This window comes from Callorhinus ursinus, unplaced genomic scaffold (genome assembly GCF_003265705.2).
Source record: "Callorhinus ursinus isolate GAN/ISIS: 27379988/994484 unplaced genomic scaffold, GSC_fseal_2.0 scaffold68, whole genome shotgun sequence".
Classification (NCBI taxonomy): Eukaryota; Metazoa; Chordata; class Mammalia; order Carnivora; family Otariidae; genus Callorhinus; species Callorhinus ursinus.
Genome location: NW_027397130.1, coordinates 2414175 through 2440978, shown reverse-complemented (window position 1 = coordinate 2440978; position 26804 = coordinate 2414175). Strand labels below are relative to the sequence as shown.

Sequence of the window (26804 nt, the reverse complement as noted above, 5' to 3'; positions counted from 1 at the left end):
TTTATGGTAAAAGTTCTAAACATTTAATGAAAAACACTCAGAGCAGTGCATTATTTACATGTAGGTAAGAAAAAAACACAAGGGCTCGTCCTGGGGGCTGTCGGGGAGTTTACACAAACCCCGTTACCCAGAAACCGCCCCTGAGCGCTTCCCAACCAGAGCACAGGGCGGGCAGACGGCCACCAGCTCCTCGTCAGCATGGCAGGCTCCTCAGATCAGGTCAGCCACTAAGAGAAAGAAAGGCACATATTAAGGAATAATACAAACATGATGAAAACGCACAGCTCTAACTGGAGGCTCACAAGAGACGTCCCTAAAACACAAAGAGAACAGGAAAAAGGACCCCAGGGTCCCCACACCCAGGACAGGCGGCCACTCACCGTTCATGGGCATCTCGTCGATCTGGGTGGAGTAGTACTGCTCGATGTCCCTCAGGATGCGGATGTCATCATTCTTCACAAAGTTGATGGCCACCCCCTTGCGGCCGTAGCGGCCCGACCGCCCAATTCTTCAAGAGCAGAACAAACCATTTCAGTAAATGCAGCAGGAAAGGTGTCGGCGAACCCACCACCAAGGAGACCCACGAGAAGCCCGCCCGTACCTGTGTATGTACAACTCTCTGTTATTGGGCAGGTCGTAGTTAATGATGAGGGACACCTGCGGGACGTCCAGCCCCCTGGCCCACACGTCTGTGGAGATGAGCACCCGGCTGCAAAAAGAGAAGGAATTTGAGGCAATCACCTCAGTCACAAAAGTTTTAGACTGGCAGGGCGCCTGGGTGGCTCTGTCAGTTAATCATCCAACTCTTGATTTCGGCTCAGGTCATGATCTCAGGGTCATGAGACAGAGCGCCGCATCGGGCTCCACGCTCAGCACAGAGTCAGCTTGCCCTTCTCCCTCTGTTCTTCCCCCCCTCCCCATAAGTAAAATCTTAAAAAAAAAAAAAAAGGTTCTAGACTGACTAGGAGTCGAAAACACATTGGGTCATCCCCACACAGGACCCTCCCCACCCCGCAGGTGTGAGGGGTCGCGGACTGCACCAGACCCGTGCAGAAGGGCACTTCACGTACTCAGCTGTACTGAGTTCCCGCGTGCTACCAACGATAAAGACAATTCAAGTACCTCTCATTGTACTGCATTCAATTTGTTGAAAGCCAGTCCCCTGTCAATCACTGGGAAACACACTTTACTTCTGCCTAGCAAGGAGTCAGGAAAGGCAGCGTCACTGACTTAGGTGCGGGGTTCACTGTGTGTTCGAATTTGAACTGCAACTCACAACACTGTGCCCTTCAGCAGGACAGGGTCTGGCGGACCGCCGGCCAAGCACCCGCAATGTGCTGGAGTGGGGTGTCTGGCCACGTAAAATACGCACGGGATTTTGAATACTTAGAACAAAAAGAAAGAAGAAAAACCTTAATTTGTATTTTTAATGCAAATGAAATGTTGAAAATGTTGAAATGATATGCCGCATGGGGTTGAATAAAATACATTAAAAATCAACTTCACTGTCACAGTAAGACAGTGACCACCAGAAAACCCCAGATTACACACGTGCCTTGAATTGTAGGTTATCAGCCGCGACTGGTCTGGAAGCACTCGGAATACGAAGGGACAACAACGTGGGAGAACAGGAAGGTGCCACAGCCACACCACCACCTGCACGCGCAGCCCCAGCGGGGAGAGGACGGGACCCCCGCCGCGGGGAGGGGAGGCCGGGCTCGGAGGTCAGATGCCTGTCACACGGGGGCCACACCGAGACACATCAGGGTGGGACCGGGAGAGACAGCAACCGCGGCAGCGGGGGCAGCAGGGACTTCACGACGGAACCGTTAACCCAGAATCCTCTCAGCAGATCCCTCTCTCGAGACAACGGAAGGCGGCATTTCACAGTGAAGCAAACACTTCCAGACAAACTAAAACCCACATCTGGTCACTGGTAGCCCCAAATTAAATACCTAAAAACGTTTTTCAGGGAGAAGAAAACCCATCCCAGACAGAAGGTCAGAGACAAAGGAAGAGAGAAACAAATGCTGAATACGTGTCTGAACGTAGATACACTTTGCCAACAGAGCAAAGATGTCGTGTGGAGTTTCCACAGAAGAGCAGGGTCACTGACGGCACCGCTTCCGGCCTCTGTGGGCAGGGACGAGGGCCCCGGTGCCCGCCACGACAGGTGCTGAGGACGGCACGCGCTGTGCTAAGGAGGCTACTCAGCTCATGAAGGTAGAAATGTTTTCCAAAATCAGAACAGGGGAGAAGGAATAAGAGTAAGAACGAATCCAAAATAAAGAAACGAATTAGGGAAGAAACACGAGAACTAAAATGCACTTACGACACAGTCGGTTTAAACCACACGTACCAGTGTCGGCATTAATAAAACCAGACCGCTGGCTCCAATAAAAGACCGCGATCACCATCAGACTACAGGGAAACCCAAACCAAAACACGGCGTGCCGCGTGCACCAAGGACACGGCAGCTTCCGGCCACAAACAGGAGGCGGAGGGCGTGAGGATGCCCGAAGGGGACAGCCTCTGGCTGCGGCCGCCATGGCTGCATCACGGCAGGATGGGAGACACAGACGCTTCTGTGACCAAAACTGCGCCTCCGCAAACAGAGTGATTCCGCATTGCAGGCCCGGCCTTAGGCCACATCTGGCAGGAGCTCACCGAGCCTCCAAGAACTGCATCCACGGCACTCTTGATGCCGATGGGACGGTTAAGAGAAACCGAGCCAAGGATGCCGAGCATCTGCCCCTCCAGGGCACCCCACGGCGCTCAGCCTGCACACACACACATGCATGCATCTGAAAGGTAAGCGTGTGCTGGGCCACCGAGCACATCTGAATACAAGTCAACAAAGCACATTCTCTGACCACAGTGGGATTAAGCTAAAGACTAATCATGGAAAGATGAACAGAAAATCTCCTTATCCGGCAATGAAGAAACATGCTTCAAATAAGGCAACCGACCTATCCAGTGAAGGCTGCCACCACTCAACCTAGCCCAGGGCACCCACGGCAGCTCCCACCACAGCCGGGAGCACGAGGGGAATCCAGCACAGCCCACAGACAGAGCGCCCAGGGAACACCACCGGTGGGACCGGGTGCAGAGAGAGGAGCCGGCCCACCTGGCACCGGACCGGAACTCCTTCATGATGGACTCGCGCTCCTTCTGCGGCATGTCCCCGTGCATGGACGAGACCGTGAAGTTGGCTTCTCTCATCTTCTCTGTCAGCCAGTCGACCTGCACGTCAAACCAGCAGATGCCACTGTAAGCTCGGAAACCAAACCAGATGGTGTGTTCTGGATTTTACTGCGATCGCCTACAGCAGAACCAATGTGAACGTGCACAGCGCCAAGTGCTCTTAAAACTCAGACCAATCTTCACTGGACGTGCAGAAAACTGCACTTTCCCTAGCACATTTAGGGCAAAATTATTTGTTCCATATAAATTTCTCAAGGGAAAAAAAAGGACTATCTCTCACTGTTCTCATTTGAAATTTAAATTCCCATCTTTTTTGGAATGTGGCCCAACTCCTTTCCCTGTTTCAAGGAAGCCGCCGGGGCTCTCCGCTGCACCTGCACACGAGCATCACTTGGGAGCCTACAAAACCCAGGCCCGGGTCCCACCTAAAACCAGTTGACTCCCGAGCCTTCGCTCATGGGACCAGCATCAACACTTCTGCACAGTCCACTGGACACGCCCGACTCTTCGCTCCTGAGCCTTTAAGGAGAAGGGCTGACAGGCGTTCCTATGAGAACCTTCCATTTGGGCCAGAAAGACACCGAACAACTCAAGGTGGCCACGTACCTTCCTTTTGGTGTTACAGAAGATGACCGCCTGAGTGATGGTCAGCGTGTCGTAGAGGTCACACAGAGTGTCAAATTTCCACTCTTCCCTCTCCACCGCCACGAAAAACTGCTTGATGCCTTCTAGAGTCAATTCATCACTGGAAGACAAAGACAAGTCAGTGAACACATTCTTCCACCAAGGTCTGCGGGCGCACACAAGCCAAGCACTGGGTTCCCGGCGCCTGCAGGGCCCACGGCGGCCCCCGCCCCTCCCGGCCACAGCCCTCCCAGCAGTCAACACTTCCGCCGCACGGGCCACACGCCGACCAGTCTCAGCCTTCAATGGCCGCTATCTCTCGGATTATGTATTTTACTCCCACGACACTGATGGACAAACACCATCAGCTAATTGATAAATTTGGAATTACTGGGCCAAAGGGGAATGCACAGATAAGAGCTGGCTTTTCAAAACAGAAAATAAAAAAGAATTTTCATGTTTTAAGGCCCAAATACAAGCTATGTGGCCGTTTTCGCACCACCCAGAAGCAGGGCATTCCTACCGCTTCACCAGGATGCGGATGGGGTCCGTCATGAACTTGTTGGTCATTTCCAGGATTTCATGAGGCAGCGTGGCACTGATGAGCACCACCTGCGTGGCTGGGGGCAAGTACCTGTACACGTCGTAGATCTGCTCTTTGAAACCTGGGACAAAGGACGAGGCGCGGTGAATTCTGAAGGCTGCACACTTGGACACAGAAGTGGCAACTGTCAGGTGTCAGGTTGTGCAAGGAATCTCTTCCACATGACCGGGAAATCCATGCTCCCTGCCCCTCCCTGGTAGGCTCTGGGATCATGGCTCCACCCCAAGAGGCTGGGGTGCCGACAGTTAAGAGCAAGAGAAACCCAGCCCTGGGTCGCCCACAAGCTCAGACGCTTGCTGGCAGTCAAGGCTGTCCTAGCTGCTGCTGCCCTGGGAGGACCTGCGTCCATTGTGGCCACATCTGCCATATCTAAAAGAATCCAGAGATCTGGATTTTTACAAAACAATCTTCCAGTTATAAAACAACTCCCACACACGGAATCATTATAGTTGTGTACTGGAAACTAGGACATCATGCATCAACTACACTCAATCTGTGGCACCCGGCCCACCGGCCACCACACCACTGCTCTGCCCGGCCTGGGCAGGATGGGGTCAGCAGGTGAGCCTGTGACAATGCCCAGCCTCCCAGGGCCCCCTAACAGACCTCGAGGCTGTGATCACACAAACGACAGAGCCCAAGATCTGCCTTCCTAACAAATTCCCAGAGGATGTGGACGCTGCTGGTCTGGAGACCTCACCCCACGAAGTGCTGCCCACGGGACAGGAGCACAAGGAACCACCGGCAGCCACAGCTTCCCCAGACACTCACGAAGGCCCGCGTGCCCCGTAGTAGCTATGCCGTCTCACCCAGCTCAAGAGCAGCCCCTGGGGACCTGGACACCAAGAGAACCCCCGAGAACCCTGCCTGCACTGCTGGTTAGCGCCTCCTCCACCCGGGGGACCCCGATGTCTGGGAGGCACCCCACCAACCCCCTGGTATGATGCGGGAGACCGGGGCGGGAGGGGTGTGTGTGTGCAGGCAGGGTGAGCGGGGAGGACAACGTAACAAGGCCCTGGCCCAAGGTGACATTTTCATGACGTGTTTCCCCGCCGTGGACTAACGCCACAGCTGTCATCACTGAGGGGCATCACATATCTGTCCTAAGACGTTTTGGTAGAAACACATGAAACACCTAGAAAATACACATAATAAGTCTAGAAATTTATCTTATCAACCGGTAAAAAAGTAAAATCAGCTTAGACAAGCAATAAGACAACTAGTTAAATAAATGAGAGTATCTAAACAGAATACCCCATTGCCACAAAACCAGCTTCCCTGACACACTCTTGTGCCCCCACAGTCCACAGCAGGCACCTCTACACGCCCCACTCAAGCTCACGCCTCTCCGTCAGTGCCGACCGCCAGATGCACAAGAAGCAACACCGCACGAGTCCGGGCAGAGATGCCGGGGTTCTGGCTGCCACCGGCCTCACGCACCCCCTACCCCGACCCCGGTGAGAAGAGCAAGGTGCACATCTCACGTCCCCAGCCGCCCCCAGGGCACGAGGCTTTCTGCTGACACCTGCAACACTTGCATTCGCTCCACGTTTCAACTCTACGTCGTGAACACGTTAACAGTTCAAGGTCAGGAGAACATCTAGGCTTTTGTGACTCGTACCTTTATTCAACATCTCATCGGCCTCATCCAACACCAACATCTTGATGGCACGTGTCCTCAAACTCCTGCGCCGAATCATGTCTGTAGAATCAGTGTGAAATCATTACACCTCAGGCTACAAGGAAGCAGCCAGCCATCCCACCTGGTTTCAAAGCATTTCAGAAACTTCTGTCCACTTCTTACACGTCACCCCAACACAACACTCCAGCACGCAGCACAGCAAACGGAGAACAGTGCTGGGTCATTCGAGCATGTCTTAACAAACACTACCCACTGCACGACTGTTACAGACAGAGGTGCTTACCAAAGACACGCCCGGGTGTGCCAGCCACAACGTGCTGCCCGTAGTCCAGCTTCCTGATGTCCTCCCCCACGTTGGTGCCCCCAATGCAGGCGTGGCACTGCACGTTCATGTAGTCCCCCAGAGCGAGCAAGCCCTAAATTAAAACAGAGGTCACATCTGGGGCGTGCCCTCAGGACCACACTGAAGCCAGAGACCTGAGTTTCCCCAAAGTGAAGGTAATCTCTACTCCAATGTAAGATGACCCTCCACGTATTATTTACACCATGAAACTACCTCCCTCTTCTAGGCTTTTCTGTGCCAAAATGAAGTTCATTTTACTGGTTTCCTTTTTCTTTTTTAAGATTTTTATTTATTTGACAGAGAGAGACAGAAAGAAGAGAGAACAGAAGCAGGGGGAGTGGGAGAGGAAGAAGCAGGCTCCCCGCCGAGCAGGGAGCCCGATGTGGGGCTCGATCCCAGGACCCTGGGATCATGACCTGAGCTGAAGGCAGTCGCTTAACCGACTGAGCCATCCAGGTGCCCCAATTTTACTGGTTTCTTATTACAGAAACAATACAATTACAAAAAACCCCAGAAATACATGGAATTCATAATCCTAGCCACCTAAAGACAATATTAACATCTTAATATATATCAAGTCTTTACTCTGTTAAGTACAAAAATTATAATTATTTTACTAAAATGGATTTTCCGTTGAAAAAAATTACAATTCTGAGACTACAAAAAGCTATTGGAATCACACCAGCTACGCTAAAAATAACTTAGTATAAACCAGCAACTCCTGTAATGATGATTTATGACAAAATGTTAGGAATCGGGAACCGAAAAATAGGATTAGATTAAATCAACCCGCCGGCCTTTTACACCTGAACAAGAAAGCAGCGCTTGCGAACATGGCACCACCTCACACCGGCTCACCTTCTGGATCTGTACAGCTAACTCTCTTGTTGGAGCCAAGATCAAAGCCTGGGTTTCGCGAACCTGGTAAAATAATTTGTCAGAAAACAGAGAAGCCTCAGTATTCTCAAGGCAGACTGCACTAATTCAGATGCAGATCTATTTTGAACATTACCACGTGTTAGCCACATATCTCATTTCTAATGGAGATAAACAAACCCGAATATAAGTTCAAGTGTGAACCCAGCAATCGTGGGGTACACTGGGCAGGATTCTTGCTTGCAGACAAGAATGTCCCCTAAAATATCTCTCCATCTAAATGACAAGGAGTTTACGACAGAATATTAGTTAGCTCTCATATTAGTGTGCAGTTCAGAGTCTCTTAAAACATTTGAGTCCGTACAACTAAACAGACATTTTTAAAAACTGTCCTTTTTGAACACTGCAGTTACAGGAGAAAAGGAAGTATTTCCTAGGATTAGAGGAAGGTGCATCTGAAGAGCGGCAGATTACCTGGATATCCAAACACTGGAGGACGGAAACGCTGAAGGTGGCCGTTTTGCCTGTGCCGGACTGCGATCTGAGAAAGAAAACACAGGCGCAGGGGTGAGGCAGCACGGGCCACCTAGTCCCACTCTCACCCCTCGACCCTCAGCAGCGCTCTGAGGGGCGGGCTGCAGAGGCACCTGGGCAGCTCCTTCCGACCAGACGCCCACCTCCCCAAGGGGACCGGCACCTTCACCGCAAGGGGTGGGACTCCGCATGGCGTCACAGGCGGGAAGGCCAGCAGATGCAGCTCTTGCATCAGGAGCAGTCGGAGCTGCAGGGTCTATAACCCTGACAGGTGTTACAGGTGGCAAAAAAGAGACATTCCCTTTTTTAAAAATGTAATGCTCTTCTGTAATTTGGGACCCAAACCGTCCTCCAAAAATAATTTTTCTTGTAAAGAAGTCTTTAAAATTAAGGCAAATCAGGAATAAAGCCATTAAGAGAGTATTATAAATCATTCCACACGCCAACCGAGAAGTAAAGCTGGCTAAAAATACAACAGCTTTCTAGAGTAAAGCGCACACACACACACAAAACAAGACACCCTGCGGCTAAAGTCAAGGGAAGGGCTGGTGGCGAGGCTGTGGAAGAGGAGAAGAGCGGTCCCCCCAGCGCACTCAGCTAACTAGCGCCCAACTCCGATCGTGCAGGGACGTACTGAGCAATGACGTCTCTGCCTTTAATTATCTGCTTGATGGCTCGCTGCTGGATGGCCGACGGCTTCTCAAAACCTGTAAACAGAAACAGAGAAAGTTAGTTCTAACCACAAGGACACTGGAAGCTCCTTGGTGCACAGACGGGTATCTTTTTTTAAGGCCCCACCTCCACCCCTCTGAACCCAAAATCCAACACACCAGAGCTCTCAAGAAACAGCTGCTGAATGAACTGGGCTGAACTGTATTTTTAAACTAACGTGGATCTTATTTGTACAGACAAAATCTCTATAAAAGAAACATTGTTGTAGGGCGCCTGGGTGGCTCAGATGGTTAAGCGTCTGCCTTCGGCTCAGGTCATGATCCCAGGGTCCTGGGATCGAGTCCCGTGTCAGGCTCCCTGCTCCTTGGGAGCCCACTTCTCCCTCCGCCTCTCTCTCTTTCATGAATAAATTAATAAAATCTTTAAAAAAATAAATAAAATAAAGGAAACATCGTTGTAGAATCCAGAGACCCCAGTTAGATTACTAAAAAAAAAACCCCAACATATTAATGGTGGTCCTTCTGAGAATGGGTGGGAGAGGCTGGCCTTTTACCCCGACTCCTTCTGTGCTGATATTACAGCAGCCTGCATCGCTTTTTACTGTTTCCACTACTTTTTAAACTACAAGAGTGGAAAATGAATCCAGTAGCACTGTAGCCACCCCTTTCCTCTCCGGATCAGTCTGCACGCTGTTCATGCCACTACATCGGCACTGACTCCATGGCTCGGGCGGTTCTGTTGGGGGGGGGTCCACGCTGTGCTCCTTCCACGTGTGATGCAGCCTCATGAACTACAACACCACCCCCTCCAACACAGCCATTACCACATTACCAAAGAATGAGGCTACTCTGAGGGAATAAATGTTATCTTGCAGGTAAACAGAAGTTTAGGTACAAAAGATATTTTAGTTACTTCTGGGTAGTCTTTTAAAATGTAGTACGGATTTCCCATCTAACATTAAAACTGTAACAGATGATTTAAAACCCTCGTGATGACCAGGCACACGGATGGGAAACTAAAAACAGTGTTTGGGGCGGGGACGTCCTGGATGCCAAGAGGCAGGCAGGACTGTCAGCCTCACCGCCCGGCTCGGCAGCAATGGCACTTCTCCCCTCCCAACCCCTTGCTCTCTCTAAACTGTGGTAATATCAAGGACTGTTGGGTAAAACGCGGCCTAGTCCCACGTGTCAGGCAAAGATGCTGATCACTCCCAACTGCCTCCGCAGCCCCACCTATTCCCAGGCTCCCGACATCTCCAACAGGTTGGCTCACAGGCCCCTCAAACTCACCTGCCTCCCTCAAGTGCTCCCCCCCTCCGCAAATGGCAGCACCACCCACCAGGTGCTCACAACATCCGGGAATCCTCCTTCCCCTGCTACTCACATTCAACCCATCTCCACCTCAACACCATCAACTCTCTCCTGGACTCACGTCCCTCCTTCCTCCCCCGCCTCACCTCTCTTCAAATCCACACTCCCAGAATAACCTCCGAAAGTGCAAATCTGACCGCGTCATCCCCCTACTTCAAACCCTCCAACGGCTTCCCACTGCACTTAGAAATAAAATTCAGGCTCTTCATCACCTCAGAGGATGCTCTGCAAGATCTGGCCCTGCCTGCCGCTCCAAAGTCGCCCCTGGGCTCCCGCCACGGAGGGCGTCTTTCTGTTCCCGGAAGGCATCCGACTCAGTGCTGCAGGGTCCTGGCACCAGCTGCTCCCTCTGCCCGGGCCTCCCACAACGGGCTCCTTAATCCAGACCTCAGCTCAAATGTCAGCCTCTCCTGGGAGCCCCCCTACCGATCAGCCCCACTACTCCCCTCACCCCGCCCCTTCGCAGCCATCACCACTGCCTGAAGCAAGCTCGGCTCCAGGCTGCGCTTCTCCCCGAAGTCACTTAAGCTCCCTTAGGGCACGAGCCTGCCGGGTTCAGGGCTAAACCCTCAGGGCCCAGACAGCGCGGGTCCCTAACAAGCCCGTTATCCGCTGCACGGGGGACTGCCCGGCGCCCGAAGACTTCACAGCCCTCGCCAGGCCCAGCGAGGTGCTGTGCACCCAGGACGACGCGCCGAACCCGTCCTTGGCCCCGGGACTGCCGCCCCGCCCCGCCCCCGCCCTCCCCGCCCGCGCCCCGCGGTCCCCGACCGTAGGCGTAGATGCCGCGCAGGAGGTCCTCCCGCAGGCCCATGGTGTCGAACGTGGGCGTCACGTCCACCTCCTCGCTGGTCTCGAATTCCACTTTGGTCATGTCCTCCTCTTTGAGCAGCCGCTTCCGCGCCGAGCCCGAGGTCGCCATCGTGGCCGTGGCCGCCATGATCCCGAGTCCGCTGAGAGCGGAGCGCGCGCCGCAGCGGAAAGCGGAAGCAGGGCCCCGCGCCGCCGGCGCCAGGAACTGACGCCACCGCGCGCGTGCGTACGAGCGTGCGTCGGGGGCCGCGAGCTTCTCTCCACGTGAAAAGGGAAACGGGGCTGGGTTCAGGGAGAGGGGCGGAGCTGCTGCCGCTATCGCGCGATTTAAGCTCCCGCAGGATCTCGCCGAGGGCGGGGCACCGCCCAGCCCCTATAAATAGGGCGGAGGCGCCGCGGAGTGGGGTTTGAGTGGGTTGATCGGCTGTGGTTGCTTATGTCTTTGTCGCCGGGCTGGCGGGCCTGGCGCTCCCAGCTGACGGCCGCCACCGAGCGAGGAGCCTCGTCCGCACCCTCATTCCGCCAAGGTCCCCGGCGCGGGCGGAGGGCGCCCGCTCGCCGCGGGAAAGGCAGCGCTGGCGCCCGGCGGAAAACCTCGCGCACACGGTCTACTTTTGGAAAGCCTTGCTACCAGATCTGATCAGTTGTCCGGGTTTTAAGAGCCTAAGGAAGAGAGCCCCTGCGCGGTCGAGTGTGTGAGGGGAGCGCCCCAGGCCGGGGGTGCGGGCGGGCCCCGGGCACGGCCCCCGGGCTGCGCTGCACCTGCAGCTCCCGGGCCCCCTGCGGGCGGGGGGAGGGGGTTGGCAGACACGCCTGCCCGGGAAGGGGGCCCCGGAGGGCTTGGGTTTTCCCTGTGCACGGGAGCCGGTCCTGCGTCTGACCCTAAACTTCCCTAAGTGCCCCTAATGGCGGGCTTCCCTGCTCGCCCCGGGACCCGCGGCACCTCCTGACCTGGGTTCATTCCGTGTTCGAGATTGAGAATCTCGCTCTTCACTTCGCGAGGGTTACACTCGCTTTTTCACTGTTTGCTTGGTTCGCATGATTGGGCACGTCTTTAATCCACCATATCTTTCCAGGGGTGTTTGAACGCTCTCCTGTTGTGAAGGTTAATTTAGTTAAAAGCGGACAGATGTTTCATCCACTAAACCAGACACGTGCAGAGTGCCGTGGTTGCAGTGTTGGCAGCAAACAAGTCAATGAGGGCTGGCTTCTCCTGAAGCTCTCGCCCTAAGGGCCGAGTATGTCCAAATGCTACAAGATGGTTGACCTGATAAACAGGACTAGTAAGAATGCTGGTATTCGTCAAATATTAAATATTTCTAAAGCCGACTTTCTTCCTTAGACTTTAAAATAAAATGTAAGTTGTTACGTCTTCTTACTCCGCAAAGGTTTATGCGGTGCCCTCTCTGAGGTTGTACACACTGTTTTGCAAGCTGTGCCCTTGGGCCGTGTTGTTAAATGCACATGGATTTCAAAACTGTAAGAAAAGAATGTAAAATATCTCGTGAATAACCTTTACATTGACTGTCTATTGAAATGACCATATTTTAGATATACTGAGTTACATGAAATACGTGATTTCAATTAATTGCACCTGTCTTAAAAACATGGCTACTAGAATGGTTCAATTACACTGTATATGGTACTCCTATGGGGCGGCGCTGCTCTAGGTACTTAGCCTTGCCGAGAGGGGGGGAAAGAGTACATTGAAGATTACTGACTTTACAAGTTGTGGTATCAATGAGGAGAGAAAAAAAATTCTTGCATTCCTACCAAGTGTGAAGAGGATGATTGCCTCTCTGCACTTGTTCAGAGATGTTTCACCTTACTCATCACCCACCGAGGCTTGTCTTTGGCCTTCACACTCTTACGCCATTTTCCTGGCAATGTTCTTTAGCCCTGTTTGAACACACATCTTAAAAGCCTCTTCCTTTTGTTTGGGGCCAATAACTTTTTGACTTTGTAGGCCAGAGTCCATGAAAAGGACAAGAGCTTTGGGGATAGGAGGGCGGTTGTCGGTGCCGTCTCTCCTGAGCGGTGCTCACCGGGAACAATGGGGAACAAGGCCGACTTGGTCTTTGTCCTTGAGGTTAATCTAATCCAATGGGATGACACCCTCCCCCGAAATATAGTTTGTGAAGTGAGGTGCAGGACACGGCAGGGACTGCACCCGAATATAACAGGCAGGTCCCCCTTGGTGACCACGAGGCCTCTGGAAGGATAAAGAGGGTTAATCCACTCTAGGGAGCTTGGAGCTGGAAGTGGGTTCAGTGGATCGCAGCAGAGCCGTGTTTTTATTATGTAGGACAGATGGCCCCTGGCTACTGCAGCTGGGAGAGAGTCCCTCTCTGGAGAGGTTTCCCTGCTCCAACACCGCACCAGTCTTCACAGCCTATGCAACGCACACCACAGGGTCAGCAGATCTGAAACTGGTTCTGCTTTATCACCAGTAGGAAGTATAATCTAGTCATTTGTGTATTGAGAACGTGCTTTAGTTACTTGCTCTATCTGTGAAAATATTTCCCCACGTAGCTATGTTGTGTTGGGCGTAAGCATCTACGTACAACACAGGAATTGACAACCCAGCTTGGGGGTCAGTAAGCAGTCCGTTGCTTGAACATCCAGATTAATGTTTCCATTCTGTCAGAAACCTCAATTGTAATTCCAGCTAGAAGGTGCAGACTAGAAATGGCCCCACTCTGAGTCCCCTAAAAAATGGATTTAGAGGGCTTATCAACCCTGGGCCCCTCACCCCAGGACTTTTGGTCATCACAGGGGACCCACCCATTTCTGTTTGGGTGCAATAGCTCCTCTATCTCCCGCACCTCACTTCCCACACCTTTATATTTGGCGGGGGGGGGGGGTTACCTTACCTGATGAGACTAATCGTAGGGAGGGCAAGGTCCCATGCCTGTTTTTTCCCCATCGCCGTCTGGCACATAGTAGGTGTGCCTGGTTGTGTGGAGCAAGAGGGCAGGAGGAACGCAGGATGGATCTGGCTGTTCGGGAGATCCCCGAGCTCATCCCAGAGCAACAGGGAAGACAGGAACAGATTTGTGGGCTACACCACAGGAGCCCACCTGCTTCTTTTCTCTGTTACCTGTGTTGGCCTCGGGGTGAAGGCAAAGTGGCTGGTCTTGTCCAGGGGCAGAAGGAGGTTTGGGTGTAGTGCTGCTGGTCTGGGCTCCCATGAATCATCACCACAGGAGTTGATGCCCTGAATCCGAGGGGCTGTCCCCGAAGATGGACTTCCTGCCAGAGGTCCCTGCCCACCACCAGGTATTAGAGGGTAAACACCAGAGAGGCACGGACCTCTCTAGCCTCACCTAGTCGGGGGGAGCGCTCACTAAGCTCCTGAACCCACTGGCTGGACCCGAGACGACACATTGCCGGTGTCCAGCATTTGGGCGGCGGGAGTACAAGAGCATCTTTCTGGTGCAGGCACTGTTCCAGGTGCCGGAAGGGGCAGTGGACAGGACAGACAGCACTGCCTCGCGTAGCTTGTGTTCCATAGGAGGGCAAGCCCTACAAAACATGTAAACCAATAAGATAATTGCAGGTTTTAGAATTGCGTGATGCAAAACAAAACAAAAAAAAGCAAAGTGGAAGAGAGTTAGTGGGTCGCTGATTTACCAGGTTACCGGAGGATGGTGCCCCGTACATGATTAAGGGAGGTAGCCATGGCAACACCCCAGGGAGGAGTGTTCCAGGAAGAAGGGACCATGAGTGTGAAGACTCCTGGACGGGCAGGGGATTGGTGCAATCGACAGAGAGCCAAGGTGGTTGTGGCATCGTGAATGTGGACAAGTGTGGGGGTGGAGTGTGGGGGTGGGAGAAGAGGTGAGCAAGGCCAGATCATAAAAGGTCTCACGGGATGTGAGTGGAGTTTAAATTCCTTCTGGTGGCCACAGGAGTCACTTTCTTTGGGAAGAGAGGAATGCATTCTGATAAGTGGTTTAGAAAGATGACCTGGCTGAGGCAAGGGGTGCAGAGGCTGGCCCAAGGGGCCGCAGAGCCCTGCTGGACAGGTGGTGGCGGCTGCCAAAGCCGGAGCAGTGGAGACGGGGAGAGGAGGACTCGGGAGAGGTTGGGGTGATGTATGGGGCGGACAGGGGCTGTCAAGGCTCAAGAGGACTAAGATGGACTCCTGGGTTTCTGGTGTGAGCATTCTGAGTGGCCACAGAGTGAGATGGGGAGGCCATAGGACAGCAGTGGGGGGTAGCCTGGGGGCAAAGTTAATAGATCAACAGACCCCCAGGAGTACAGGTGTGCACCGGTTTATGGCAGCATGACTCACGATCGCCAGAAGGTGGGAATAGCCCAATGTCCCGGAGGGATGAATAAACGCAACGTGGTCCGTCCACACAACGGGTGGAATCACTCAGCCACTACGCTGAGCGAAAGAAGCCAGACACAAAAGGTCACGTGTGTACGATTCTATGAAATGTCCGGAAGAGGCAAATCCGCAGAGACAAGAAGTAGATTAGTGGTTCCGGGAGATGGGGGGAGGAGCTGCTCCATGGGCCTATATAGGGCTTCATTTTGGGGACAAAAATGTGCTGTAACTAGAGGTGATGTTTGTACAGCACTGTGAATGAGCTAAATGCCACAGAATGGTTCGCTTTAAAATGGTTAATCTTAGAGGCACCTGGCTGGCTTGGTCGGTAGAGCATGCGGCTCGTGATCTCAAGGTTGTGAGTTCGGGCCCCACGCTGGGCATGAAGCCTACTCAAAACAATAAATAAATAAATAATAAAAGAAAATGGTCAATGTCATGTTGTGTGAATTTCACCTGATTTAGCTGGGTTAGATCTGAGATGCCTAGACAGGCAAGTGGGGTTGACAGGCTGGTGGTTGCGTGTATGAATATGAAAACCAACAGAGAATGACCGGTTTTACCTGCTCCTGGGGGAATGGCTGCTTCCCTCCCTCCTCAACCCACTCTCGGCGTTGGTGCGGGCCAGAGGTGGGTGTGCGGTCCACGCTACTTGGTCTGTACACCAGAGGCCCCGCCCAGCCCCGCCCTGGGGACACGCACTCAGTCTTCTGCAGTGTGGGGTTGAGAACCTGCCTAGAAATTCTGGAATTCTCCCCAGCATTCCTCAGAAGAGCGAGGAAGCATAGTTCCCATTTATGGTAGGTCAGCCTCTACCCGGAACCTGGCCCCGCAGGGCAGTGGGGCCAGTCACCCCTGTCCTCCACCTGCACTCCAGTTCTCCGGACCTTCACGTGCCTAGCACGGCGTCTCCACCTGCTGCCAGCATCCTGATTGCAAGGCAAGCCCAGAAGCCCCTCACTCAAGCTCCCTACCTTTTATGGATAAAGTGTCACCCACAGGTGCTTGTGGCTGGCCCCGGGCGGCTCACGGTGACTACTGACCGCTGCTATGGGATGTGGTCACTAGGTGGCGCTGTCCCCACGCCACCTGGGCCCCCCACCCCAGCCCACCCCTTGCGAGTTCCTCCAGAAGACACTTTCAACCAAGCCAAGGTCACCAGAAATACCGCTTCCTTGACCTTGGAAGTGTGGAAAAGTCGCCAGTCGGGGTCCACCTGACGATGCCATGGTGACTAAGAAATGGTTTTCGCCCTCCTGTGCTCACGGCCCTTTGGGAACTGGGGGCTTCCTCAACTCTGTCCCTAGAGCTCCCGGTATTTCTGTTCCTTACTGCAGAAGCACCTTCAGCACACGCCACTGGCCTCCTCTTTGACTTAGAGTGATGGCATTTCCTTGAGTTTTTTATAACTATCTAGAACTTTCCACGCACCAGGCGCGGGGGGGGAGTGCTTTCCCACCCTGATACAGGTGTGCCACTATTAACTGGAGAGGAAAGAAAGCCAAGCCTCAGGAGTTTAAATATCCTGCCTCAGAGGACAGCTGGAGGGCAGCAGCTCCACGACTCTGGGCTGAGAGCCCGCATCCAAGCCTCACCTCCGACCTGTGCTCTTGCCTGCTCCTCCCAGGTGGTCACCGCCTTGACCTTCTCCTGGTCAGGAGGAGGTTTGGGTTCTGGTTGCTGTTCTGCCATCAGCTAGCTGTGTGACCTTGGGAACCAACCCTTGTCTGTTGGGATGAGAATCCTTACGGTCCTTCCTGCTCAGCCCATGGAGCCATGAACTTCTCTTCTTTCTTGACTAGTCTCTGCCTCGGTGGGAACCAGGCACCCGACCAATGTTCACGCATTCACCCAACCCATGTGTACGGAGCATCACTGTTCTGGGGGTGGGGACGCAGCAGAGAACAGGAGAGACAAGAATACTGGTCTTCTGGAGGCTGCGGGCTCATAGTGGGGAGGCAGGCAAGAGACCAACAAGTAACTGGAACATATCATATATTAAGAAGCAATGATCCTGACAGACACAAATGAAGCAGGGTAAAGGGGAGGGAGGATGAGGGCGGGGGGTCCGTGATTTTAAGGAGAATGGGAAGATGGCTCTTGAGTGGAGTCCTGAAGGAGGAGGGAAAGAAAAGAGCATTTTAGGCAGAAGGAACCACAAGTGCAAAGGCCCTGGGGCTGGAGGGTGCCTGGAGCTTTCAAAGACTTTCAAGTAGCACACGTGTATGGAGCAGGGAAATGGATATGAGAGCAGCAAGTACGAGATAGGCAGGGCCCTGTGGGTCACGGTGAGGATGCGAGGACTTGTAGACAGAAGGCAATGACGTGCCATGGCTCATCCTCGAACACTCTGCAGGCAGAAGAATTGGCAAGGGGGGCATGGCAACAGGCAGCTGGGAGGTCGTTGCAGAGGTCAGGGCACAGCGGTGCCAGTGGTGAGAGAAGTGACCAGATTCTCGATCTACCCTGACATAGAACAGCCAAGACTTTTGTCTCATCCCAAATAGCGGTCATCAAATGTTGACTTTGGGCAGATCCGTTGGAATTCCTTAGATGCTCCCCACAACGAATCCTGAGAACCGAAGAGGAGCTCCAGATTTACCCTGACCTTCCTAGGATTTTTCTGAGGGGTTTACACTCCCAGAGGAGAGAAGGTTCCCTGCATCCCAAGATTCTCCATCACTCTCTGGATCGCTGCCATCTGCGGCTTCCTAGGGTTCATACAAAAGCAAAACAAACTTTTTGCACGTGTCCTCCCTGCCGTGAGAATGGATTGGCCCCTGAGGGATACGTGGAGACCCACTGTAAGGCACGGGCTCTGTGGGCAGGGCCCGGAAGGACGGACCTGTCAGACCTGCTCATCTGCTGCTCAGCCGAGTCTCAGGTCAGCCATCGCTTCTCCGCAACAAGGAAGGCCAGGGCATGGAGTCCGTCCCAGGGAGAGCAGGTCAGCACAGCAGGGGAGGGAGGGAGGCTGGTCCAAGAGCTGTCCTCGAGGGAATGAGGGGCTCCTGCCTCATAAAGAGTGCAGGTGCCTGCTTTGCGGACCGGAGGAGGAAGCAGCTCGTCCCATTTGGCTTGACTAAATGACTTAAACATTCTCTGGCTGCCGAGTGCCACCTTGGCAGCACGGGCCACGATGGATGAAAGAATGCTCTGATTTGTGCTCTTATCTCTACATTGTAGAGATGAATGAAGGGGAAGGAGGGTTTCTAAGCCCAGCTGCCTCTGCTGGTGGTCAGGACACAGCCAGACATTTCCAACGGAGCGTGGGTGTGGGCTCTTAGCTGAGGGGTGCAAGAAAGCACCTCTCTCTTCGCTTGGTGACCGTCCGCCTCACCCAACGTGTTTATAGGTTTATACCGATTTTCCTAAGCTCTCCCTTACTCATCCCCTCCCATTCTGGAGTCCTGTGTGTGTATGTGTGCGTGTGGGCACGCGTGTGTGTGTGCTCGTGAATATATGTGCTTCTCCTTCCCTCCGCCGCAGGCAGGGAAAGACTGAGCCCTTAGCTCTGAGGAGGCATGAGAAGGTCCCGCAGGAGGACCCCCCGTCTCAGATGCTCAAGGTTCCTATGACCTTGGGTTCTCTCTGGAATTGCTGCAGGGTTAGAGGAGACTTTTTAGAGTATAAAATATGCTGACAGATCTCTGGGGTAAATTTTCTTCACTGTTAGGACTAACCCCGATTTAAATCGGAACTGAGTTGCAAAGAAACTCCTACATGTTTTATTGCCATTTGGGGTTTCATCAGAAGCTACTTCACTGCAGGAAGAATGGCCTGCAGTGGCTGCTACTCGGCTACACTCACTTACACCTGACCCCACTTCCACCTGGCCTAGGGGTCCCAGGAGCCGGCACAGTTAGTTGGGGTTTAGAGAGTCCCCAAGAGACCTCTGTCTTCGGCTGCCCTGGTGAGGCGGCATGTAGCTTGAGCTGGCCTGATTCTCTGTGTTCACTCTGATGGGAATGGGAGTCTATGAAAAGTCGGTGCCATCAGACCTTCCACAGGCGTCCTGTGGAGTTCAGGGCCAGATCTGAAATGAAATGGACCCAGGGCTCACCATGCAGCGAGGAGTACAGCCTGAGGTCCCGACTTTTTTCCGCCCCCAGGATAGTCCCCCTACCTCTGCTGAGCTTTCTCTAGTGCAAGTCCTAGGGAGTTCTGGGTTCTTTCTTTCACCTCTGCGGGCTTCCCCAGAGTTTCTTTCTCTCAGGGTGAGCAGTTAGTGGGGAGAGTCCTCGAGACCCTTTCCCTGCTTCTATGACGGGGGCTGCTGGAGGCGCTGGGTCCCACGCCCCTCTGTACCAACCCATCATTCTCAGGGCTCATCTGCTATTTTTCAAAAGTTTTTGGCAGAAGGTGTTTACTTTTCTACCTTTCCTCATTCTGTGGCTGCTTTTTTTTTTTTTTTTTTAACAATTCTAGCTCGCTTTGTGAGGAGCTGGGGCAGAGAGATTCTGTGAGTCTGCTTCATTCAGTACCTTTACCACTCAGACTGATTTTATATGTTGAATTCAACCCAGAGTCTGAGCTGGAGGCGGTGGGAGGCAGCTGCGCCCATGTGGAGGGTCACTGGTTCATCGAAGACACCTGCACACATATGGAGAGGTGCTCCTGGGGGCGCAGGGCAGCTGAGGGGAACATAGATGCTGGAATGAGCAAGCACTGGGGACAGAAAGGAGGTGGCGAGCAGGGAACATCTAGGGCAGAGAACAGAACTTGACTGGAGGCCCTAGATGGTCAGGGCACCTGCAGGCCCAACCTGGACGAACAGAAAGCAGGAAGAATAGGGGGCTGGTGTCCTATACGCCGTGGGTGGCTGGCGCTGGCCTCAGGGAGGCCGGGGCAGGCCAGCTACCCAGGAGACCTCCTCACCACCCACCCTTCTCTGCATCCTGGCAGGGAGCGGGGCCAGAGGGAAGCAGTGTACGGTTACTGGCAGCTCTGGGATCTTTTCATTAAAAAAAAAAAAACCTTATTAAAATGTAATTCATGTGCCACACAATTCACCCATTTAAGGGGTGCAATTTATGGCTTTTAGTATATTCGTAGATATGAGCAACCATCACCACAGTCCCAGAGGGGCCCATGAAATGGTGGGTAACTCTACCACAGTTCACGACCTGGTTTCCTTCTAGGAACCTACTTCCAAGCCTGAGGAAGTGTCTATAGTCACTGAACAAACCACAGAGGTCAAAGATCTGTCAAGTTATTTCCTGGATCAGAACTTGCCTTATTTTTTTTCCTCCTTACATTAGTCTTTGGTGCCTGAACTTTGAGTTTTGGAGCAAGTCACGGGGCTTGAGAGAGCAGGCAGCCCATCCTGGCGCTGGTTTGGTGGGGTTTTGCCATCCGGCCCCGTCCTGCCCCACAGCCTACAGAGAAAGGAACGGGCGGCGGCAGCACCACCACTGGCCACAGAGGGGACACCAGATCCCTACCCACCGCGAGGAGCTGCTGGGAAAACGAGCGTGAGCATCTCTCGGTGAGCACTCGCTGTAGCCCAGGCTTCCTCATACGGATTGTGGGGGGCCATTTGTGGAAACGAGATCCTCCAACCACTGTTTCCCATTTTTCTGAGTTTACACGGGGTTGGTTTGTTCTGGCTTTCCAGCGTTTTTAGTGCACAGACCTCTTCAAGAGGCATTTGACTCCGGCTGGTCCAGCTCATTATTCCAAAGGAAAAGAACCAAATCACAGGAATTCAGGGGTCTGAGAGGAACGCTCCCATGGGTGCCCGAGGATGCCACCACAGCACCGAACAGGATGGAGGAAAAGTAGAAACAGCCTAACGCTGGCCCACAGGGGCATGGAGAAGTCAACTGGGGTTTGTTCGTATCATTGAATCCAGCACCAGTTAAAAAAGGAAGGAGTATATGTAAGCTGCTTGTATCCATCTGCCAAACCATGCACCATGCCCAGCTTGATACTGTTTACAGAAAGTTAGAGTCAACAGGAAAGATACTATTTATGCTCAGTTGCTCTTCCCACAAAGAATCGTGTAACAGCGGGTGTATATTTGTAGACACAAACCACAGGTAGGACGTGACCTGGCAGCTACCTCTGGGCACAGGGAGAATGCCAGGTCGCAGCCAGCAGGACTGAGCCGACTCTAATGATACCTCCCCTTAATGAGGAATCTTCTGTTGAGTCTGCATGATGGGTGCACAGATATGTTGTCTATTTGTGGGACTTTTTTTTTTTTAAGATTTTATTTATTTACGAGAGAGCACAAGTAGGGGGAACAGTAGAGGGGGAGGGAGAAGCAAGCTCCCCCACAAGCAGGGAGCCCGATGCGGGGCTCGATCCCAGGACCCTGGGATCATGACCCGAGCCGAAGGCAGACACTCAACCATCTGAGCCACCCAGGCGCCCCTGTGGGACTTTTTAAATAGACTTGAACTAGGGGCGTGTGGGTGGCTCGGTGGGTTAAGCGTCCCACTCTTGATTTCGGCTCAGGTCAGGATCTTAGGATCGTGAGATTGAGCCCGGAGTCAGGCTCCACACTGCGCTCTCTCTCTCTCTCTCTCTCTCTAAAAAACAACAACCAAAATATGCTTGAACCAGTCCAGGATTTAAAAACGTTTTAAAAATGACCTTGTGCCAGGGCCAGGAGGGAAGAGAGAGAATTAGGGCGGGGACACAGCTATGGAGGGGGCTCATTGCAAAGCTGGGGGCGTCCGGGGCGTGCTCTGTGGGTGGGAGGGTGGGGGGTGCCCTCCAAGGTGCTCCCAAAAGAAGGTCTTGGATTTTAGGTTAGTCAGCGTCAACACCCCCTGCCCCTGAGCTGCTGTTCAGGTACTTTGAGGGTGAGCTGATCCATGATCTGCACCTAGATAGACCGCACGCTTGTGACCCAGCCAGAGAGTCTGCGCAGGCCCGCTGCACTGGGGCCCCTTCGGAGACCTGCCCGTCTTCAATCCGCACGCCCTGCCGGCCAAAAGGTGGTGGCCTTTATGACTTACTTGGAGTCCTTGGTTTTCGTTTGGAATGGTTTTCTAGTACACTTTTGCAAAGTGTCATTCCCTAGCACGTGTCCTGAGTGTCTCAGGACCAGTGTCCTGGGGCCACGCCAAATAAAAGCAGTGTGCTTTCTGTGTAAACACCCCTCCCCCAGCCCTGCTTCCCACCTGTTCCCCCCACCCCCTCGCCGTGGCCTGTGGGTGCCTCCTCTGGTTGCTGGGGGGCTGGATGGGCCGTCCAAGCCCTCCCATTTATTCCAGGCCGTGTCCCTCCACCTTCGGCCGTTCTCATCCCTAAGGAGCCCTGTTAGACATTTCCTCCCTCACGGTGCTCCCGCAAGATAGTAATATCACAGGTGTACTGAATGTCTGTTTATGCACGGCTGTGCTTTGTACATATAAGGGTAAGAATTTTTGCTCAAGAACCAATTTTCGACCCCTTGGGGGCTACGTCACCCCAGTTGAGAATGCATGTTCTGGATCTCTGGATCAAGCTTGTAAATCAGCTCCCCCGGGGCCAAGGGCAGTTTCCTGTGCTTTTTTTTTTTTTTTTTAAAGATTTTATTTATTTATTTGAGAGAGAGAGAGAATGAGAGAGAGAACATGAGGGGGGTAGGGTCAGAGGGAGAACAGACTCCCCGCCGAGCAGGGAGCCCCATGCGGGGCCTGATCCCAGGACCCCAGGATCATGACCCGAGCCGAAGGCAATCGCCCAACCAACTGAGCCACCCAGGTGCCCCTTTCCTGTGCTTTAAAGGCAAATTCAGTGTCCTCGCTCTTCTCCGGAGAGAGGAATTGATTTGAAATCAACAGTAAGGATGGATAATCAGCGCCCCTGCCCGGGCCATCGGACACCATCCTGTCCAGATGGTCGTTTCCCTCCGCGCCCGTGACCTGGGCCAAGGGGGTTGGGCTGGAAAGGCCTCCGCGGGCCTGGAACCAGCCGTCCACGGCCGCCCTCTCCTTCCAGCGCTCGGGAGCCCGGCCATGGCGGCGCTGCGCCGCACAGAGTCCACACTGACAGTGCTGGACGAGGACTCGCTGTGGGAGCTGCTGGAGAACCACCGCCACAGGATCGTGCGCAGCATCTGCCCCAGCCGCCTCACCCCCTACCTGCGCCAGGCCAAGGTGCTGGACCAGCTGGACGAGGAGGAGGTGCTCCACAGCCCCAGGTTCACCAACACCGTCATGAGAGTCGGTGAGGACCCCCGGCCCCATGCCGCCGGCTCCAGCAGGCCCCCTCTTTGCCACGCCAGCTCCACACAGGCCGTGCCGCGAAGCCCGGGGGCCAGGCAGGGAGCGCAGGACTTTAATGACCTGGGGGCGTGGGGACACTCTAGTGCCTTCCCGGGGCTGCCCTAACAGATGCCCACAAACCGGGTGGCTTAGACCGGCAGAGACGTATTCGCCCGTAGTTTGGGATTCAGGTGTGGGCAGGGCTGCACTCCCCGGAAGGCTGTAAGGGGCACATCCTTCCCTGTGTCTTCCTGGTGACCCCAGGCGGCCCTCGGCTTGTGGCCACACCCCTCCAGTGTCCGCCTCTGTCCTCGAGTGGTCTTCTCTGTCTGCTCTTCTGTTTCTTACGAGTGCACTTGTCATTGGAGTCAGTGGGTTCAGGGCCCCCCTGGATAATCCAGGATGATCTCATCTTGAGATCCTTACCGTAATTCCATCTGCAAAGACCCTTGTTCCGGATAAGCTGCCATTGACAGGTTCCAGGTGGAGGTACCTTGGGGGGGCCACAATTCAACCCACTCCAGATGTCTTTGGAGCCGACTCTGACAGTCTGACTAGCTATGTTTAGTCACTGAAAACCAGGGAAGCTAATAGCTTCACGCTGTCAGATTGTTAGGAGATCGGATGAGACAGTTTGTAAGATACTCATCTCCAAGCCGGGGCCAGAGGAAGCAGGCAGTAAGTGGTCGCTATTAACATGATTCTATTTCCGCCTGTTCCTTATGAACCTCAGATATAGGAGAAAGGAATCCAAGCCACTAAGTCAGGCTGAGAGCCATGGGATTGGGGTGGCGGGCTCCCTGGGACTCGGGCCCTGGGGCATTGCCGTTTGCTTCTTTCACCCCATAAGCTTTGTACACAGTGTCTGTACATGTCCACCAACATACCTGGGAGGTCTTGAGAGCAAAGGTCATCTTCCTTAGTCTTGTATGGCCAGCTCTTAGTACTTGGGTTATAGTAGTCGCTCAAGGAAGATCAGCCCGGCCCTTCTGGAGACCAGCAGCATTAAAGGACCCACGAGGGCAGTGAGGGCACCTGCCCCCGGGGATTCTGGAAAACTGCTTTCACCTCCTGATTCCTAGATGTGTGAGGATTTCCTCCACCCCCCCCACACGTGTATCCCAGGGCAAGCCCACCCAGAGCCTTGTGAGCTGACACGGTTTTCTCCCCCAAGGGCACTTGCTGGATCTGCTGAAGACACGAGGGAAGAACGGAGCCATTGCCTTCCTGGAGAGCCTGAAGTTCCACAACCCTGACATCTACACCCAGGTCACGGGGCTGCAGCCCAAGGTGGACTTTGACAACTTCAGTGGTGAGGGCTGGGTCTTGGGGCTGGTGCTTTCTTCAGAGCCTCTGGGTCCTAGTGCCTGCATGCTCTTCCAGATGCTTCTCCTGAACCCCCACCCCCAGGCCTCTGGGGGTGAGGAGACCCCCACTAATCATGCGCAGGTGATAGAAGAAGGAACCCGTGGCCTCTGGTTCTAAAAGAAAAGATCTTGGGGCGCCTGGGTGGCTCAGTGTGTTAAGCGTCTGCCTTTAGCTCAGGTCCTGATCCCAGGGTCCTGGGATCTAGTCCTTCATCGGGCTCCCTGCTCAGGGGGGAGTCTGCTTCTCCCTCTCCTGCCTGCTCTCTCTCTCAAATAAAATAAATGAAATCTTTAAAAAAAAGAAAGAAAAGAAAAGATCTGTCCCTAACTATGCAGTACTAACAGGGGACTCCTCTTGGGGCACAGAATCTACATTTGAGAGGTGTAGGGAGAGGGCATGTATGTCCTTTCCCTAGAAACGCTCCTGAGGTGGCCCTAGCCTTGGCTTACATGGAAGGGGCAAACGGGTCCTGGGGCGGCTTCTGCTGGGAGAGGCCCCTGCCGGAAGGGAGGAGGAGAGGAGCGGGCAGCCTTCCACACCTTTGCTCAGCCAGAGAAGGAGAGATCTAGCCGACCTGATGGGAAATAAGGCCATTTTCATTAATTGAGTGATTTTAGGCTTCCTTGGAGGAGCTGTGGAAAGATTTTGGTCTACAAAGGGCAGGACCAACATCACTCAAAACTGGATGAGAAAACTTTTCCGCCTGTTTGGCGTCATAGTCCATGGTTAGGTTAGCTAGAATGCTCCTGTATGGACTCATATTCCTTGTTATGTTTCTCTTAGGATGACGTGGAGATGAGCTGGTATTGAACACACCTCAGCTAATGAGGGGGAGCTGGGTCTGCACAGCAGGGTCCCACAGGGAGGCTGCGGGGGGTAATCCTGGTTGCAAAATCACCAGTCATGCTATTTATATAACCAAATATTGAGTCCGGTTGAGCCCAGAAGTTTTTAAGGAAACCCACAGATTAGGGGGTTCCTGCTTGAGAGTCTGAGCAGAGGAAGCAAAGCCCCTGGGGGACAAGGAGGGAGGGCAAGGTGGCTCACCCGCCCCCCCTCCTCCGCAGGGCTCATGGAGACTTCCAAGCTGACCGAGTGCCTGGCCGGGGCCATCAGCAGCCTGCAGGAGGAGCTGAGCCAGGAGAAGGGACAGAAGGAAGCCTTGCTACGGCGCTGTCAGCAGCTGCAGGAGCGCCTGGGCCAGGCCGAGGCCCGCGCCCAGAGCCTGGGCCAGATGGAGGCCGACCACGACCGCATGAAGCGCGAGGTCAGTGCCCACTTCCACGAGGTGCTGAAGCTCAAGGACGAGATGCTCAATCTGTCCCTACACTACAGCAACGCGCTGCAGGAGAGGGAGCTGGCCACCACGCGCTGCCGCAGCCTGCAGGAGGAGGTACGAGGGATGGCGCCCCAGTCCCCCGCCCGGGGCCCCTCCGGTGCTGGCCTCTGCGGCCATGAGCCGCCCTGCCTGGAATCCCCTGAGGACTGGCTGGCCCGGGAGGTGCCCTCAGTGGGTGGGGAGGCCCGCCCTGGGCCCCACCACCTTGGACACACCTGGGATCCACCTTGCTCCGGCGATGTCGGTAACCTGGGGCCCATGGGCCTCTGCCCGCCCCTCCTGTATCGTTCTCAGAGGGGCCTGGGTCTGTGCAGTAGGCCAGAGTGTCATCAGTGAGGCCCTCAGACCCCCAAAACACCTTTACTCATTTTTCTGCTGGGAGCCACTATCTTCTGATTGATTTGTAGCAGTTCTTTAAATACTGAGGACATTCATTTCTTATCATCTTGGCATCTGTTGGTTGCCTTTAACTGTGGCTTGGTGTGTTTGTTTTTAGTTTTTACATCCTAACTATATTTAGAAATCATTTCAAATTTATAAAAAAATACAAATAAAAATATCATCAACCCTTAAACTGCACGAACCCACTTAAAGCCAGATTTTTTTTCCATAAATGCAGCACTGTAAATGTAATTTTTCTTCCTTATGATTCTCTTAAGGACCTTCTCTTTGCCCTAGCTCGCTTTACGGTTAAGAATACAGTGTATAACGCATATAACACACGGAATGTGCTAATCGGCTATTCATGGGATCAGTAAGGGCAGGCTCTTAGGAGTTAAGTCTCGGGAGGGAGGTTCAAAAAGTTGTAGTGGGTTTTCTTCCTTCCTTCCTTCCTTCCCTCCTTCCCTCCTTCCTTCCTTCCCTCCTTCCCTCCTTCC

The 26804-nt window shown here is 53.6% G+C and overlaps 2 protein-coding genes across 2 annotated transcripts in view; one reads left to right on the top strand and one right to left on the bottom strand.

The window, feature by feature from the left end:
- EIF4A3 (eukaryotic translation initiation factor 4A3) lies at nucleotides 1–10860 on the bottom strand. Its single transcript, XM_025859843.2, has 12 exons — nucleotides 10641–10860; nucleotides 8462–8534; nucleotides 7768–7834; nucleotides 7276–7338; nucleotides 6358–6490; nucleotides 6054–6134; nucleotides 4352–4493; nucleotides 3811–3949; nucleotides 3128–3243; nucleotides 602–709; nucleotides 381–508; nucleotides 1–227 (listed from the first exon to the last, which is right to left on the bottom strand). Exons 1-12 carry the CDS (start codon nucleotides 10807–10809, stop codon nucleotides 211–213), a joined length of 1236 nt encoding a protein of 411 aa, XP_025715628.1. The 5' UTR covers nucleotides 10810–10860; the 3' UTR covers nucleotides 1–210.
- A 12110-nt stretch (nucleotides 10861–22970) lies between these two features.
- Nucleotides 22971–26804, top strand: part of CARD14 (caspase recruitment domain family member 14) — a 24349-nt gene continuing 20515 nt past the window's right edge. Inside the window, exons 1-3 of the mRNA XM_025859978.2 lie at nucleotides 22971–23181; nucleotides 24394–24531; nucleotides 25655–25980. Of these exons, the coding sequence (XP_025715763.1) occupies nucleotides 22971–23181; nucleotides 24394–24531; nucleotides 25655–25980 (675 nt within the window). The remainder of the gene's footprint in view (nucleotides 23182–24393; nucleotides 24532–25654; nucleotides 25981–26804) is intronic.